The sequence below is a fragment of the Trachurus japonicus genome, chromosome 7, assembly GCF_045865225.1.
Source record: "Trachurus japonicus isolate A0001 chromosome 7, Traja_1.0".
NCBI lineage: Eukaryota > Metazoa > Chordata > Actinopteri > Carangiformes > Carangidae > Trachurus > Trachurus japonicus.
Genome location: NC_140913.1, coordinates 5,797,715 through 5,815,432, shown reverse-complemented (window position 1 = coordinate 5,815,432; position 17,718 = coordinate 5,797,715). Strand labels below are relative to the sequence as shown.

Genomic DNA, 17,718 nt, shown 5'->3' with positions numbered 1-17,718 from the left:
CATGTGTCACTGTATATATACATGTCAGTAGCTTCTGAGTAATAACTGGGTGTCGTCTGAATGTACAATGCTGTATTGGGGTGTTCGAGGTTGTAGATGACAGCAGGTCCATTCAAGTTTGTAAGGCATCTTTATTTAAGCTGGTGCCATATATACAACAATACTTTGCTGATGGGGCTGGACAACATCATTAATGGGCTACATTCAAATGCCATTCACTCCACATACTCAAATATAATCATGACAAAGGAAGTGCTAATGTCTGTCTGCTTGTGATAAAAATTCCAACATTTGATTTTGATCTTATGAAAAGGTTTTCATACAGAATTATGAATGACTACACGATTGAACAGAAGAGGCCTGACAGCACCTCCTGCTGCCGACTCTTACATTTCATTGGGCCCTGACCCTCAGAGAGCCACCCACCCCCAGAGATCACTCAGATGAAAAACTAATTGTCCTCTCCATCCATATATCCACCCACTCACACATACAAACATGTTGTGCATTAAAATCCAGATTAGTTTCCATGGTACAAAAATCAGCTTGGCTCCGATGGCAGCAGAGGGCGGTGTTAATGCACAGCAGTCTCTTCACTGGAGAACCTGGAGTGCTGTTTCAGTCCCATCAGATCCATCTTCAGCTCCATGTCTTCTCTACAGCTTCAGCCTGAGCAGGCGGAGCAGCGCAGACCACCGCCACCTTCAACCTTCCCGCACTTTGGCGGCGAGTGCAGAGTTCTCCTGACGGATCGCCTTGTAGTCGTCCAGAATCCTCTCCAGGTTGGCCACAGTTTTGTTCCCGTTCTCCGTCTCGATCTGTTTAAGATGCAAGTGAACGAGGAAGAAAAGTGTCCTGTTAGTTTCACTTCAAAACAACATTACATTGTAAGATACACACGTTGGATTGAAAAAATAAATACCACTATTGTTCGGTACAGAGGGGCTGTTCTGGTACAGCTTAGTGCAAACACCAGGGTAAAAGGAAAAAATACATCACAAAATTTTAGTCTAAACACATGGAGCAGGATTTCACTTTTCTCCGCAACAATGCTTACGGCTGCTTTACTGTGCACAACCTGTGGACCAGGGCCCTCTGGTGGCCCAAGCAGGTATTGCAAGATGGCAAAACTACAAATTTGGTCAAAAGATAAAGATTCCAAATACAATTATAGCTGCTGCGCAGCGATGGGTCGGGTCCGGGCTACTTTTGGGCAAATTTAGGCAATTCTGAGCAACAAACAGGAGAATAGGAAGACAAGACAGTTGACCTTATAATGTTCAATTTGCATCAGTTGAGGATTGAACCCACAACCTCGGGAACCAAAGACCATTGTCTATCGCACTGAGCTAATTGACAAGTGGCAGTTCAACAGTGGCTTCACAAATTGAGTAAGCCATTCACTGTCGTGTAGGCAGATTTGAAACCACAGTAAAAAGAAAAATCAGTTTTTGAGGTAAAATAATGATATGTATTTGTCAAACATCTACTATGAGTCTAAGATGTTAGGAGGCTTCGCACATGGTCCAGTCCAAGCTATTTGGATTTTTAAATTTAGAGGCTTGCTGTGATGCCACCATTAGGACAATTGTCTCGTGTTTCGTGTTGAGGACAACTGACATTTTGATCTGTCAACATCATCATCATCATCACCCTTGCTGGGTCTCGAACACACAACCTCTGACACCAAGAACCAGCTCCTAACTCGCTGAGCTAATTGGCTGGTAGTGAGACCTGCTGTGTAGCTTCATTTATCCACTCAGGTGAGTCAGTGCCCGGGCAGCTGTTGTGATGAAATGGTCAAAATTTCAGAAATTCAGTCATCTAAACAAAAATCTGATAATACATAAATTGCATCTGGACAGCATGAAAATGTTGGTGATTTGTTTTTAATGATAAGTGTTTTGCTTCATAAGAGAAAATATGATGTTTATAAATTCCACTCTCACATTGACTGCTGTTGTTCCCATGAGAGCAGAATTCAAAATGTTCTCAAAATTTCAGTTTTTGAGATAAAATTCTGATATTTGCCAAACTTCATCAACCATGACTCCAGAATATTGTCATTTTTTTTCAGGAAGTTTTAAAATGTATTTATCAAGAATTTGATGGTATATGTTTACAGTAGTGTTTACAGTCAAACGTTTTCATGCACTGTAGGCTCAATTTTTGCTTAATCAAAAATCCGAGAAACAAGTTTTGTGGAGGACAGTCTGGAGAAGCTCTCTAGCAAGTTTGGTGTCAATTGAGCAAAAATTGTGGGAGGAGATACATTTTAAAAGTTTCACAGTTATTGAAAAAAACAGAGTGATGGACTTCATAATTTGTAATAAGTTTAAGTGGACAAAAGTTTCAGCAGTATTGAGGCTACATTGTGGTGAAGTTTCAACACTGTAGCATCTACCGTTGGTTTGGTAGTTTTTAAATTTAAACGCTTATTGTAGGGCACATGTCCTTGGAGTTGAGTGAATCTGGCATGGGACTGGACCTTTGTGCAAAGTTTGGTGAGTTTTCGCCCATGGGAAGTATGACTTCCTTGGAAGAAGAAAGAAAGAAAGAAAGAAAGAAAGAAAGAAAGAAGAAGAAGAAGAAGAAGAAGAAGAAGAATTTCTAGGAATACAATAGTGTCCTGGCAGCTGCGCTGCCCGGACCCTAATAAAAATGAAAATTGAAAATTGTTTAAAAATAATCTGGTCTTTATAAACATTTCATATGTTGTTGTTTCTGCAGATTGAACCTTTTCCTAGTGCCGACAGCAGCCTGACATTAGCAGGTCTTCACAGGTGTTCGTTTTTTTTAACCTGTGAAGCGGGGACCAAAATCAAAGCATTTGAATTTTATCAACGTATCTTCATCTTGTTTTATCTAAATGCGTTACATGTTATATATGTAAGCAGTGCTTACTGAGCTGGGTAAACCACATCCAGCAGCTTTCTGTACTGAACACAGAAATGTAACCGAGTAAATGAATGAATGACTGAATGAATCCCACCTGCTCCTCCAGATCTCGAATCTCTCTCAGAATGGTTCCCGTGTCCTCGATGGTTTGGATCAGCTGATTACAGTTCTGTGGAGGGAACAGGACGTAAACATGACATGTGACACACTTCCCTGAGGAGCTGCGGGTAAAATTAAACAACATGAAGGAATCTTGAGCCAACACGGCGACGTACTTCGTGGAGAGCTGCCAGGTACTTGTAGGATTTGCGGACAGATTCGTCTTTTTTGGCGTCCTACATGTGACAAAAACAAACAAATAATTTTTTTAAAAACACATCATTTACATTTTCATAGTGTTTAATAGTATATCCCTCTTTTGGGCCCAACAGTTCATATGTAATGAGCTAAACTTTAAACCTTAATTTCAGCCTGACTGCTCCATCACAATGTTATACTGTAATTATTACACAGTGCAATATTATTTATCATCATGATTATTATTATTATTATTATTACTACTATAACAATTATTATATTGGCTCATGTTGCATTGAGGCCAAAAAACGTTGTACTTGGAATAAACTCTAGACACTCGTCAGAAAAACGAAGGAAAGGAAAATGAATGGTTTTGGACTTGTCCATGTAAGTAGACGACTGCACTATGTTGTAAAGGTGTACAACACCATCAACTGGAGTGTGGAAAAGAGAGATAATATAGATATAGATAGAGTATATAGATATGCACTGTTAAAGAGAGTTTGATTGTGTCCTTTCTGGTTAATGAAACATGCATCACTGACTGCAAAGGAAATCAAAATATCGATCCTGCCATTTTATTTTATTACTTTGTTGTTGTGTTATTTATTTTACCATCTTTTGTTTAATCCAACTATTTATCTACTTACTTTGGTTAATTTATAACCTGTTTTCTGTGGCAGCTGTTTTTGTTTGTTGATGTTGCTGTTGTTTTTTTGTCCTTTATAACTATGGATTTGTTTCAATGATTTTGATTTTTGTGAAATTTTATATATATATATATATATATATATATACATACACACATATATATATATACACACATATATATATATACACACACATATATATATACACACACACACATATATATAAAAAAGCTCGACCTTGAAGATCAGCTCGTCAGTCACAGCGAACGTCCGGTCCAGCTTTCCTGTCAGGCTGTTGATCTCTTTCTGCAGCTCCTTAGTGTCCGACAGAATCTGCCACGGAGAGTCAGTGACATGTTGGTGACGTCACATCATTACAAAAACTGTTACTTTATACATGTTGTGTCTGCTGATTCGGTTTTACCTTGGTAATTTCCTCTTTCTGTTTCTTGATGTTGCTGACGATCTCTAGAATCCTCTGAGTGTACGCTGACCGAGAGACGTCCTGAGGGAGGTTTTCCAACTCTGTCACCTACAACAGAGGAGAGATGATCCGGTCACACACACACACACACACACACACACACATACATTGAGTAGATTCAACAAGGGGCCAAAGGACTGACAGCTGAGACGTCTGTGTCTGACCTTGCCGACCAACCCTACTGTTTGACTATCACAGGCCATAACCTTCACATTCTTACCAATAAATAGTATCTGAAAGTGTTTTTACCATTGAGCTCACCATATAGTCCTCTATATAGAATCCACTACGTAGTGAGTAGGGAGGAGTGACTCAACCATTTTCATTGTTAGCGTGCTAATCTTCTCAGCTCTGGTATCATCACAACGGTGTGTGCTAACGAGGCTAAGAAATTATGTGACGCAGGGCTACATGTCGAGCATTGAACTAGTATTAGTATGATAGGAAGTTATAAAAAAACTGCACGTTATCATCTCCATTTCCAGGCGACACTGAGTTCAACTATCGCAGCCAAAAACAGCCAAGTGCAAGAAGTGAGACGCTGCTTAAATAACAACACTGACAAGTTTTCCAGTGCTGCAGCACAAATTCATTTTTTTGGTAAATCCGATCAGATCCTATCTGCATGTGTCCGAAGTTATCGGCTGCAACAATCAGCATGAACATCCGAGCCTCGCAAGAGACAGTGGCTGGGCAATACGCTACAAATACAATGTGGTTGGACCACTTAGACCTATGTGAAACAGCATAATATGGGACCTTTAAATAAACTGCTAATTGCACAAAAGCGACAGAAAAGGAGGCGACTGCTGAGCTGTGCCTCCTTCCATGCTGCAATCACCGCTGGAATGACGGTGGAACAGGCTGCTCGGTGCCAGCAGACCAGCGATGCCTTCCGTCTCTCCTGAACTGGGCTGTCCATCTTGTGACGCACTGCGGGTGATACAAAAGATGCTTCCAAATCCTATTTGAGCGACGACACCGTTCGTATTGAATTGGATGCTCATGTAAAGTGCCTTGGGTATTTTGAGAGTTATTATTATTATTATTATCTCTACAAATCCAAAAAGAATCGCATTTGAAACCACCTCCGTATGCGGTTTGAATCCGTTTTGGAAAAAGTCGGATCTCATGTGGTTTTTGGCTGTTCAGACTGTAACAAAATCTACATCTAAACTACATACAATCTGGATATGACATAAATGGGATTTGGAGTAGCAGTGTGAACAAGGCCTTAGTGCAATAAAGATCAGTAGTCGTCCTCTAACTTTCGTTCAGGTGGTCATTACCAGCTGTTTGTACATTTCCTCCTTCTTCCTGGCCTCCTCTGTGGACACACGGATTTTGTCATGCAGAGACTTGATCTCAGACAGCTTTCTGGACGACTCCATCTGCGGCAAACAAATACAAACAAGCAAACAGAATTTAAATTTTTTTTGCTGGAATAAACTCTGCGACACATTTCCTGTGAGGCACCACTTACGTCCCGGTTGCCGCAGATCTCTTTGAGCCTGCGGTGCTCGTCGATGAGCGGAGCGCGGTGTTTCTCCCACTGAGCGGCCAGGTTGACCACCCGCTTGGCGCTGGCCTCCACCAGAGCCTGGAGGAAGGATCACACAGGTTCACACCGAGTCTGAGCTGAGCCAGGTTTCGGATGTCGTGTCTCCAGTTACAAACTGACGTCACTGACTCCGTCCTACCTGAAGCTTCAGCAGGTTGTCGTCCGCCTCCGGCAGCAGGTCGATCGTCTTCTTCTTCACCTGCATCTTCTCCTCTTTCTCCGAGTTGCCCATCTCTCTCTGCTTCAGCTCATCCAGCACCTGCACCACAACACATCGCAAAACACAACACAACTCAAACAACCACCACTCATTTGTGTTCATTTTGTTCTGCTGCTAGTGTGGTGAATGTGGAGGTCACAACTTATCCACGAGAGCGTTTTGGAGTTGTTGGATTGCGTATTTGATGAGTGTGATAAGGGACAGGGGACCTGTACCATTCACCTCCATTGTGTTCACTGAGCAGCTCACGTCTCTGCCCCGCTGATCTCAAAACAACATGCACCGATAATTAAAGGTAATGAACCTACTGCTATGACTATAGGGACTATGGCAATAGCCGAATTTGCCAAAATGTTGAACTATCCCTTTAATTATTTGGTTACCACACAGGATTTGGGGACAAAAAGCCATTGTAGATGATGATTCTTCTTTCAGTAGCCCAGGTACATGTGAACATCGCACCATGATAAACGGGTGTGTGAGTGAGTGCATGTCCTCCACATGCGCGTCCTAAAACACACAATGTTCACTAGAGTGGAGCACTGTAAAAACGGTTACGGCCTCATCACTAGGCTACATCGTCTGAGGTGTGTGTATACTGTATATGTTTTACCTGTGTGTTGGTGACACTCATGTGTCTCATGTCGGCGGTTAGCTGGCTGACGTCGCTGCAGAGCTGCTGGAGCTGCTGCTGGAGTGAAGCCAGTTCCTCCTGCTGGCGCTGCTGGATGTCGCCCTCTGACTGAAGCCTGGAGGGGATGGAGTTGGTCACTGCTGCCGACTCCTGAACACACACACACACACACACACACACACACACAGATGCATTCAGAGACATACAGCTGTTAGAAACCCACATTGCAGACCGAGACTATCGTGGTGTTTTACTAAGCAGGATTTCTCCTGTGGCTATGCTACATTTTTACCTTAAAGCAGAAGTAAGCGATCCAGTCGTTTTGGCTAATGCTGCGTTCCAGGCAGGCTTTTGAAACCGTAAGTTACAGCTTCAAGTCACAACTTACGACTTTGTAGCGTTCCAGGCAACCCGCAGCTCGCGTTTCTCCGACATGATGCCTGTGAAAGTCACTATAACGGCCACTCGTGTTTTTCCGACCCGTGAACTCGTACCAGTTCACAGGTCGAAAAAACACGAGTTACGAGTTGCCTTGAACGCACCATAACTTCATTGGATAAAACTTGTAGGATACGAGAAAAGTTTTCTCCTCGGCTCAGAGCAGAGCAGAGTGACTGAGAGACCCATGTTTTGGTCCAAACACTCTATGTAAGTGATTGCTGTCGGAAGATAGAACTATTTAAAAATATTGCTTACTTCTGCTTTAATTAAAAGCTCCGGAGTAATTGTGATAGTTGTGATCGTTAACTTCATGACTTGTGACTTGTTACGAGTGAGAATGGAGGCTCTCTGTCTTCCACCTGGCGTCTCACGGCTGAAAACCAACCTTGTAACATCAGTGTAGTTACTCAGGTCGCCGCCCCGGTGTCCCAGCTCTCATCTCTGCGCAGCGCGGCACAAACGTGCTCCGTAACCCGTAATCTTTTGTTTATGACGGTTACGGTTATGACGGACTACACAAATATACACATCGTATCCATCGTATATGTTATATAACGTTATCCACCGCTCCATGTATTGATTTTTCGCCGGCTTTGTTGTTAACAAATGCACATGGTCAGGAGGAGGGTTAGCAAAACAGAGGAAAAGCGTCCAGACTTACATAGTTCCTCTTTAACTACAATACTATAATTCTACAGCACTTTACCTAAGCACATCTCTACCTCGCACTTTACATCAGAAATAACCTGTTGGAATGTCTATCTATGTTCTATGTGTTGTTTATGTTGTATAGATGTTGTTTATTAGTTTAGAGGGGATAGAGCACATTAGTGAAGCCCCTTCACTGTCCATTTTTAAAATGGCTTTCAACCCAGTATGAGACTCAGCTCTTGTTTTAGTCGTATGTTCTATTCTTATTGATGTATAGCACTTTGCACTTTAAAGTGTTTTATAAATAAAGTTGAGTTGAGTATGTTACTATTTTCACTGTATTGGTGACTGGGACGTCTGAATTTGTCTTCTATGTAATGGACTACAGATGGGAAATAGCTCTCTGCTAAATGGAACAAGCATCTTTACATTCTTTTGTTTAATGTCTGTGTACATTGTCCATAAATCAAATAAAAAAATGTTAAAAAGTATTTTCGCTCCTCACCTGTGTGAAGGTGAACTTCTGCGTATGGGTGAAGTGGGTCCCCTTGGTGAGGACGTGGTCGGAGGGGGCGGAGGACTTGAAGGCCTGCAGGAGCTCGCACAGGTCAGAGGCCGAGCGAGGACCGCCGAAGGCACTTTCAGAAGAAGGCAGCGCAGCGGAGCGGAGCTGCTCCTCGATGCGTTTCCGCAGTCGGGTCAGCTTCCGTGACTGGTACTCCTGTTCCAACAACAGTCATCAGATTAAAGAGTCGAGAGAAAACCGACAGGCAAATAAACACGGCTGTAGAGAGAGGGGGGGGTTTATTGCCTGTGGAGAGAGGCGAGACAGGAGTCCTTGACTTTTCCACTCGTTGTCCCACTCCTGGGCGGCGCTCAGCTCGGCAGCGTGCTGCTCCAGTATGGAGGCCACCACGGAGGCGTGGTGGGAAGGCTGGGCGGTCACAGGGGGAAGGATGTCTCGCTGGTAGTCGTTCAGTTCTGAAAGCGAACACACACACACACTGTAACGACTTGCCTGTCATTAAAGTCGTTTGAGAGGATGAGGTCCTGTATGTTTGTGTGACGAAAAGTCACCTACAAGTAACTTTCAAACATGTTGCTCTCCTGACAGTTAATGAGTTGCTTTATCAAAAGCTATTTGATCATATTCTTGTGTGAGCAACGCCTTATGACTGTGCCATCCCTGTTCCAGCGTGTTAGTATCATGTAGGTGAAGAAAAAAAATAAAGGTGGGGCTAAATTCAAATTCAAATTACATTGTCAAATTGTCTTTGTAAAAAAATTCCTCTGACATTTCTGACATTCTTTACGCTGCAGGACGATTATATGGAGAGCCACGATCCACAGAAATCAGCCTGTCCGTGCGGTGGGAGGCCTACCTTTCAGATGCTTCTTTCCTGGATCTTTAGTGCAGCTCGGTGAACTGAGCGGCTGGACGTGGAAGTTGTGCAGTGCTCCTGGACTCTAAACAGGAAAAACATGGAACCTGTCAGGAAATCAGGTTGAGTCTCTCTGGGCAGGTTACATTTCAGTAATATCACAGCTACATGTGCTCAGTACAACGCAGTCAGCCTGCACCAAGATGAGCAAGGTGCAATTTAGATACAGCATTTTGACAACGGGCTTTTGAGATGCATCACTTTCTTTTTGTCTGTATCAAGATGTCAGTAATACAAGTAGGAGAGAACTAGAGCTGTGTTGTATCTGCGAGTCATGAAAGAGAAAAATGTGCTCTAAAGTGCCACATGTAAATGTCCTCATTATGCATTATTGATTTGCAGTGATGGGAATAACAGCATTACTAACGGCTACTTTTTTCAGTAACAAGTAAACAAAAAAGTTACTGTTTCTCCCGTTATAACACTGTTACTGTTACTGACAATAAAATGTGCCGCTACTTGACTCAAGAAGTCCAGACACAAAATATTACACCCATTAAAGGGATTGTTCAACATTTTGGCAAATTCAAACACAATGGAGGTGAATGGTACAGGTCCCTCAAAACTCATCAAATACACAATCCAACTACTCCAAAACGCTGTTGTGGAGAAGTTGTGACCTGCACATTCACCACGCCATGAAATAATAATGTAACATTACAAGTTGGAGTTGTTTTCGAGGCAAATGCGTAGCCGGAACTACATTCCAGACACAGCTGCTGGGCGGAGTGATTTCAAAAGTGCAAGTAGTTCAGAGAATTTGCTTCATGTGTCGAAATGTTTCATAATTGCACCATTATTTCACTCAAGAAGTCCTGTCACAAAATAATACACCCATTAAAGTGTACTTTATATATGTACACTACACTTTTTTTTTTAAGCCCATCAACTAGTCGTAAAAAGCTGTTTATCTGGAACTAACCAACTCTGCAGTATTCTTCCGCACAGGCAGGCTCCACAACATAGCTGTCTGACTGCAGTGAGTTGGTTAGTTCCAGATAAACGGGAGGTTAGGGGGTTAACTAAAGTTGTAGCTTGATGTGTCAAACAAATGCAGTTTGACCTTTTCCCTAACCTTAAACAGCACGGTGTTCCCTTGAAAACCGCAGTGAGATCAAAATCCTATCACTGATGTACATGCACTTGGTTACATTCCACCACTGATCATATTCTGCTATGTATCAGATTTAGGCTGAAATCACATTTAAGAGAAATCACATTTCACCAATCACCCAGTTCATACTACGATACCCATAAGCCTCAGCTGCAGACATTGTTTTCAACAGTTGGTTCATCTCTGTGCTGATCATTCAGTCCAAAAGTTAAACTGAGGCACTGACGCTAACGGCCGCTGCTCAGTCTCGGTGTGCAGGTCATGTTCACAGCTTTGCAAAGTAAATACACACAAGTTTTGGAAATAGATCTGGCTTTGAGCAGCAAGTTCAGTCTAAATATGCCTGAACTGGCCATTCTCCCAATCCTGCTGATCGACACCAAAATGCAACTTTAAAAGAGTTTACTTGTGTTTCACCGTGCAGTGGCAGTCTGCAGTTTGTAGGCAGCCAGGGGACGGCCAGCTGGGCTTTGATGGCAGCAGCGATGGCTCTCTGGAGGACCGCAGATTTACCTGCAGGACGACACAATAAACACTTGAGGGAAAATGCATAGCATGTTTATAACCTAGTGATAACACTAGAGGTTACAGAGCAACAACATTTGTTTGGTGCTTGACAATTTCTCTTTCTCGTATGGTCAACAGAAGAAATACCTGCCCACTGTTTGATTATTACATATACATCTTGTTCTGTAAATCAGTGAAACTTTTTTACATCAAGGACCCCTAAACTGACACAAATTAGACCACGGACCCCCATTGGACAAAATTTTAAAAACAAACACCAGAAAGACACAAATATTTGTTCTGAGATTGAATAACGTTACTTTCTTAGTAAAAGTATGTTCAAATTAGGGCCATTGCCGTGAATCTTTGGGGAAAAAGTGGTAACGATATCTCAAAAAGAAAGTTTAAAATTGTCTAGAAAAAAATGGTAAGATTTCTCTAAAAAAAGAAACAAAAAACTGGTGAAATTTATCAAAAAACAGATTGGAGCTACAAGGATCATTTTGTCTTTTATTCCTGTGTTTTGTATCATTATTTTCATTGGTTTTTAACTTTTAACATCACTTTTGTGTTGTGGATATATATAACAACTTTATTTTTTCAAAACAGCTTTCTCCTCGTCCCTTCCCTCAGAGGAATCCGCCAGCCATCAGCCTCCATGAGAACAAAGATATTGGTGCACAAAATGATAATTGACAAATTACTTAAACATCTCTCACCATGCATATGTGCACACAAACAAATAAATGAAATAAAAAAAAATAAAAAAAAGAGAGCACAGAATTGTTTCCTAGAGAATAAGGTTAGTTTTCCAGATGCTGATTCAAAAAATAAATCCCATATTTAATGAAACCATGACTTTTTGTTGAATCATATATGTAAGCCTTTTAATCACTATGCAAAAAGAAGGATAATAAATCCAGAGATGGTTCACAACCACTTTTCCAAGGCAACTGATTATAGTCGTCTCTAACACTGAGCATTTCTCCAATGGGGAACCGAATCAATGATGAAGCCATCTCACATGGAAATCAACACGGAGCAATGAAAATGAATTGAAAGTAAAGAAAAACTGGTTGACGGCGACCGAACATACAAATTAAAATATGAATAACTAACAGTGCTCTCAAAGTGAATAAATAAGTACAAAGCAAACATTCACAACAGATCCAGAGGCTTCAAAGGGGTTAAAAGGTTTGAATCACAACCTCAGATCAGGACTTTTCTGAATGAAGCCGAGACAGAACGCAGAGGTCTGTTGGAGTGACAGGCTGTGTGTCCAGGCAATTACATACACAACTAACCATGTGATCACATGAGCTCAGCTAAATCTGTGAGGAAGTCTCCTGACTCAGATCATGGATTGCCATTCGACCCAAAAAGATCATCATATGATCTTACAGCCAGATCACCCACCCCTATATTTATAAATGTAATATAGTACAATATAATATTGTATTATCAATATAATATAATGGTACAGTTGTATTCTTTTTAACTTTCTAGTAATTTCAATTTTTGATATCAAATACATAATTTTTATTTTTTAGCTTTATTGTCTTTTATTGTATGTGTTGTGTGTCTGTTGTTGATATTAAGATTTTAGATAGATAGATAGATAGATAGATAGATAGATAGATAGATAGATAGATAGATAGATAGATAGATAGATAGATAGATAGATAGATAGATAGATAGATAGATAGATAGATAGATAGATAGGCTCAAGGGGACCGCTCTGGAACAACAGGTGTGTGGATGACAGACTGGTGACCGTGCTCCTGTACCTGTTGGCTGGTCTGAGGTCTCTGCACTCTCTCTGGGCAGCTTCTCCACCAGGAACATGAGCAGGGAGCGGATCTCTGGCTCGTTGCTGTACAGAAAGGTCTGGTAGCCGATCTCTCCTTTATAACCCATGTCCTGAGAAACCACATGACGTGTTAGGATTATTACTGGGAACCACAGAATGCGTTTCACACGGTAATATCTGAATTTTGAACGCAACTATCGAAGTATCCTTAAGTGTGCTATAGGTAAAATGATTGTATTAGCTACTTTAAAAAAAGTTTATACATACACAACTGCACATTTATCAGCTGCTCATGGAAACGTTTATTATTTTTGGTCAGGACTATAGCTTTTAAATATCCCCCAAAACACAAAAAACAAGGTTTATTTATGTATTTATTTGGGTAACACTTTATAATAAGTACACACTATTAAGCATTAGTTAAGTATTAAATACTGAATTCATCATTTATAACACATGAATACTCATTACTACGTAGGTATTTCATAAAGAGTAAAAAATGTTTTACACTAACTTTATTATAAACGACATACTAATGAGTGTGTTATAAATGAAGAATTCAGTATTTATTAATGTTTAACTAATGCTTAATAGTGTGTACTTATTATAATGTGTTACCTTTATTTGTCATTGTGCATTTTACAACGAAATATTGTTGGAGCAAAACCTCCAGATGCCTAAAAAAAGAAGAAGCAAAAAGAAAAAGAAAAGCAAAAATTATAGCTCATTAAATTTAGAGAAATAATTGAAAACTATCTCTTTACACTGAAATATATTAACCTAGTATCTTGTTTGTCACTTTTTTGTGCAGCTGGTGCTTCGGGATGCCTTTTTTCAAACGACAGGGGCTGATTTAGCCCGATCGATTGGTCATACATCAGTTAGAGGTGTGTTACCTGACAGGCCTGCGCCAGGCTCATGCCCACTCTGAAGCGAGCAGACATGCCCGGAGGGAGGGAGGTGGGCATCGTGCTGCCCAGGCCGGGGTCGATCACCCGGATACATCTGACCACCGCCTCCACTATCAGCTCACTGCTGAACTGTCTGACGCCGTCAACCTCCTCGCTCACCTCCCTGTGGGTCACAAATCAAATATTATTTGATCTTTGACGACGCCTGTGGTCACACAGGGTGACTGGAGGTTTGATTCTGAAACACACTTGGTCGTAAAACTGTAAAATGAAAAGACTTCTACATGATTTCATCAGATGGTCAAAGGCCCGATCGCCAAATTATCACTAACAAGTTAGGTTCATTGGCCAACAATAGCTTTTCACTAATGCTATTGTGTTTTAAAAACATAGAGTAGTCTGTGTGTGTGTGTGTGTGTGTGTGTGTGTGTGTGTGTGTGTGTGTGTGTGTGTGTGTGTTGGAACATTTGCCACTAACTTTTTATGTGTCAGTGACCCATGCTCCTTGGGATTTTGCCAGACACCCAGTTCATAAAACTATAAAATGTAAGAACTTTCTTCAGGGTCATACATACGTTCAAGAACCAGTTTGTTACCTCTGATCATATATTAGGGCTGTACAATGTGCAAAAAAACACATCGCAATTGGCAAATATTGCGATTTTATTAATGATCATTTCTTATTTTCATTCTCTCTAAAAAATGTAAAACTCATGATGTGATATCCATTGAGTCTTGTACCAAACAAACACCACATCATGTCTCTTCACATCTTTAGAATATGATGTGTTGTCCGGAGCGTCTCTGTGGCAACACAACACACACTGCACAATAATGTTGTGACAGACTTTACCTTCATCAAAACAAGTGCATTTACTGTGATTCTGGACATTGCGATTTCGATTACATTGCAATTAACTGTGCAGCCCTCTTATGGTATACATACACACAACCAGTCAATAGTTTGGACACACCTTCTCAGTCTTTCTTTATTTCTGTTTCTTTCTACATTGTAGATTTATACGTAAGACATCAAAACTATGAAGGAAGTTGGAACACATATGGAATCATGTTGTAAACACAAAACTATTTATTTACAGAAGTGTTATCTGTCTGTCACCTGACCAAACCACACTGAGATGCTGAAGGAAAAACAGCCAACAAGTGCTCAGCACCTCTGTGCTAAGAAAAGACAGTGACTGAAGGTGTGTCCAAACTTTTGACTGGTAGTGATAAATATGTATCAATTATGGATCGATAGCGAATTAAAGGACACATAAGAACTACTTTTATGCGCTGTCATTTAGGTGACACTGCTGCTCAGTGACACGTCTCAGTCAGCGGTGGTGGTCTCTGACAGGGACGTGTTTGAACGTGTTAACATGTTTTCCCAGTGACATTGTGCACGAGTGAAATAATAATCAACAAAAAGCTGTCGATACTTACGTCCCGACTTGTTTGAGGGCGTGAATTAAAATTTTGTCGACTTCCTCCATCGCTGAAGTTTGTGTGAAGACGAGCTGTAGCTGACAGAGAGGCGGTTTCAGCAGGACATGTGATGTGAGCGGGTTATTGAAGAGCACAGGGTCGCTAACTGAGGAGCACGGAGTCTCTCTCTAACAGTGGCGAGGGTTTCCCCGGGATGAAGGCAGAGAGCCAGCTTCCATCTTCTGTTAGCCAGGAACTAGCTACCAGTTAATTAGCAGCCCTGTCACTCCTCAGCTCCCTGAACAGACCCATCGTAACCCTCCGCTGCATCTGAAGCCTCTTTCCACAAACCAGCTCCTGATGCGATTAAATAATCTGTTGCACTGCCTGAAAACACTGAACCCGGGCGACGGTGTCCGCTACCAACGCAACAAACCTGACATCTGTGTATCTTGTTCTGTGTGGAAATGAAGTAATAAGGGAAGAAAACGGCGGGACTTCTGGGAAATGGAGTTTTCCTCTCGACAAACTGTAGTCGCGAGCAACCGGGAAATGAGCCAGAAGGAACTACATGTCCCGTCATGCACCGAAAGAGACAGTCTTATGACCGGAAAAGTGGCAGATTTCAGCCTTTCCCCCCCAAAAAAAACTTATCTTATTTTAAGATCATAAAAGAATAATAAAATTACTGAAAAATAGAAGAACAGGAATGAGAGTCACGTTTTATTTTTGATGCAACGTGGATGACTGTCTCTTCTTGTAGCGTTTAAAAGAGCAATTTTATTTCATGCTTGAATTACTGAAAATTTTCCTTTCGACTGGAAAGATTTAGAATAACCCAAAATCAAGAATATAATATCTCTTCTTTGCAAATGTATCTAAATAAAACATATTTAACATTCATATTCAACACACATTATAGGCTAACATAGTAGCTATAAACAGGTTGTTTTTTGTGCCAGTGTTACACAAAACAGGGTTCAGAAAGTGGTTTGTTAGATTAAATGTTTCAATTTAAAATATACTTCCAAATGTATATATTTATATCATGTAATTAAATATAAGTTTTTTAATATTTGCTCAGGGGAGAATTTACAGGAGCTTCTGGGGGTATCACTGCAGAAATGCGTAAATTAAAGAAGTGGTTTGACAGAAACAAATGATCTTTAATCTAAAAAAAAATATTTGGAAATTGTAAAAGGAACACTCAAGCATTAATACAGGTAGATGGTGTTGACATTCTCAGTGTTCATGAAAATACATTTTTTGGCGTAATTATGGATGAAAAAATAACGTGGAAATCTCACATAAAACATGTTCAAAACAAATTTTCACTGAGCATCTCAGCACTAAGTTAGACAAAACATCTTTCTGGACTACAAATCACTCCACATTCTTTACAGTTCACTGATATTACCATATTTGAGTTACCATGCAGAGATTTTGGGTCAATACTTAGAAATGTAGCTACACTACAACCACTGTCTATACTAGCCTACAAAAAAAGAGCTATTAGGATAATTCATAACACTGGTTACAGAGGACACACAAATCCTTTATTCTTAAAATCAAAAATATTGAAACTCACTTATCTGGAACATTTTAAAATGGAACAAACCATGTAGGCTACAGGGCAACAAACAAACTCACAGTAAATATCCAAATGTGTTTTTTTCAGAGAGAGGGGGGATATAATCTGAGGGGAAAACTGAATCATCAGTATGTTCGCACAACTTTGAAAACCTTTTGTGGAGTGAAATTATGAAACACACTGACGAGATCATGTCCAACCATGAACCAACATTCAACCAGTGGTACAGGTAAAAACACATGGTATTCACTAGGTACAGGGAAGAAGAAGAGGGGGTGACCAACACTACTCACATGTTTGAAATAAAGCCTTCATTCATTCATTAATTGTTTAAATTTACAGTGCATTTTGTTTAGATTGAATTGAACTACCCAAGAGGAAAGACATGCATGTAGAAGTAGACTTGATTTATAGTAAGGCAAGGCAAGGCAAGGCATCTTTATTTATATAGCGCATTTCATACCAAGGCAACTCAATGTGCTTTACATAAAGACAAAACATTAAAAAAAAGAAGCATAAGACAGAATAAAAACAAACAAAACACTAAAAACAGAGTTAAAAGCAAGAGCAAATAAAAGTAAAATAAAAGAAAATAGATAAAGTTTTAAGTTCTCAGCTATAAGCACGTGAAAAGAGAAATGTTTTTAACCTGGATTTAAAAGTGCTTACAGTTGGGGCTGATTTCAGTTTGCTGGTAGTTTGTTCCACTTGTGTGCAGCATCACAGCTAAATGCTGCTTCACCATGTCTGGTTTGAACTCTGAGCTCCACTATCTGACCTGAGTCAGTAGATCTCAGAGCTCTACTGGGTTTATACTCTACTAACATGTCATTCATGTATTCTGGACCTAAACCATTCAGTGATTTGTAAACCAGTAGCAGAACTTTAAAATCTATTCTGTAGCTGACTGGGAGCCAATGTAAGGTCTTAAGAACTGGGGTGATGTGATCTGATCTCTTTGTTCTGGTTAAAACTCGAGCTGCAGCTGTTTGATACTAAGTATATGCTGTCTGGTGCTTTGAGGGTTACTAGTGAGGACATGATACGGTTCCTCCAGTAGGTGGTGGTAATGCAGCTGT

At 40.6% G+C, this 17,718-nt stretch overlaps 1 protein-coding gene across 1 annotated transcript; it reads right to left on the bottom strand.

Annotated features, from left to right (window-relative positions):
• Window positions 1–111: 111 nt before the first annotated feature.
• ccdc22 (CCC complex scaffolding subunit CCDC22) lies at window positions 112–15,497 on the bottom strand. The gene is made up of 16 exons (XM_085780904.1): window positions 15,067–15,497; window positions 13,606–13,783; window positions 12,687–12,819; window positions 10,799–10,905; window positions 9,219–9,303; window positions 8,648–8,817; window positions 8,342–8,557; window positions 6,724–6,894; window positions 6,030–6,149; window positions 5,813–5,929; window positions 5,619–5,720; window positions 4,270–4,377; window positions 4,083–4,178; window positions 3,174–3,233; window positions 2,993–3,067; window positions 112–818 (listed from the first exon to the last, which is right to left on the bottom strand). The coding sequence occupies exons 1-16, from the start codon at window positions 15,114–15,116 to the stop codon at window positions 705–707; spliced, it is 1,902 nt and encodes a 633-aa protein (XP_085637030.1). The 5' UTR covers window positions 15,117–15,497; the 3' UTR covers window positions 112–704.
• Window positions 15,498–17,718: the final 2,221 nt, after the last annotated feature.

Coding starts and splice junctions, on each gene's coding strand:
- ccdc22 (XM_085780904.1), bottom strand. CDS start 15,116: ATGGAGGAAGTCGACAAAATTTTAATTCACGCCCTCAAACAAGTCGGG. Junction 5,930..6,029: donor ACAACCTGCTGAAGCTTCAG/GTAGGACGGAGT, acceptor TCCTTCCTCCAG/GCTCTGGTGGAGGCCAGCGC. Junction 819..2,992: donor TTCGAGATCTGGAGGAGCAG/GTGGGATTCATT, acceptor CATCTTAAACAG/ATCGAGACGGAGAACGGGAA.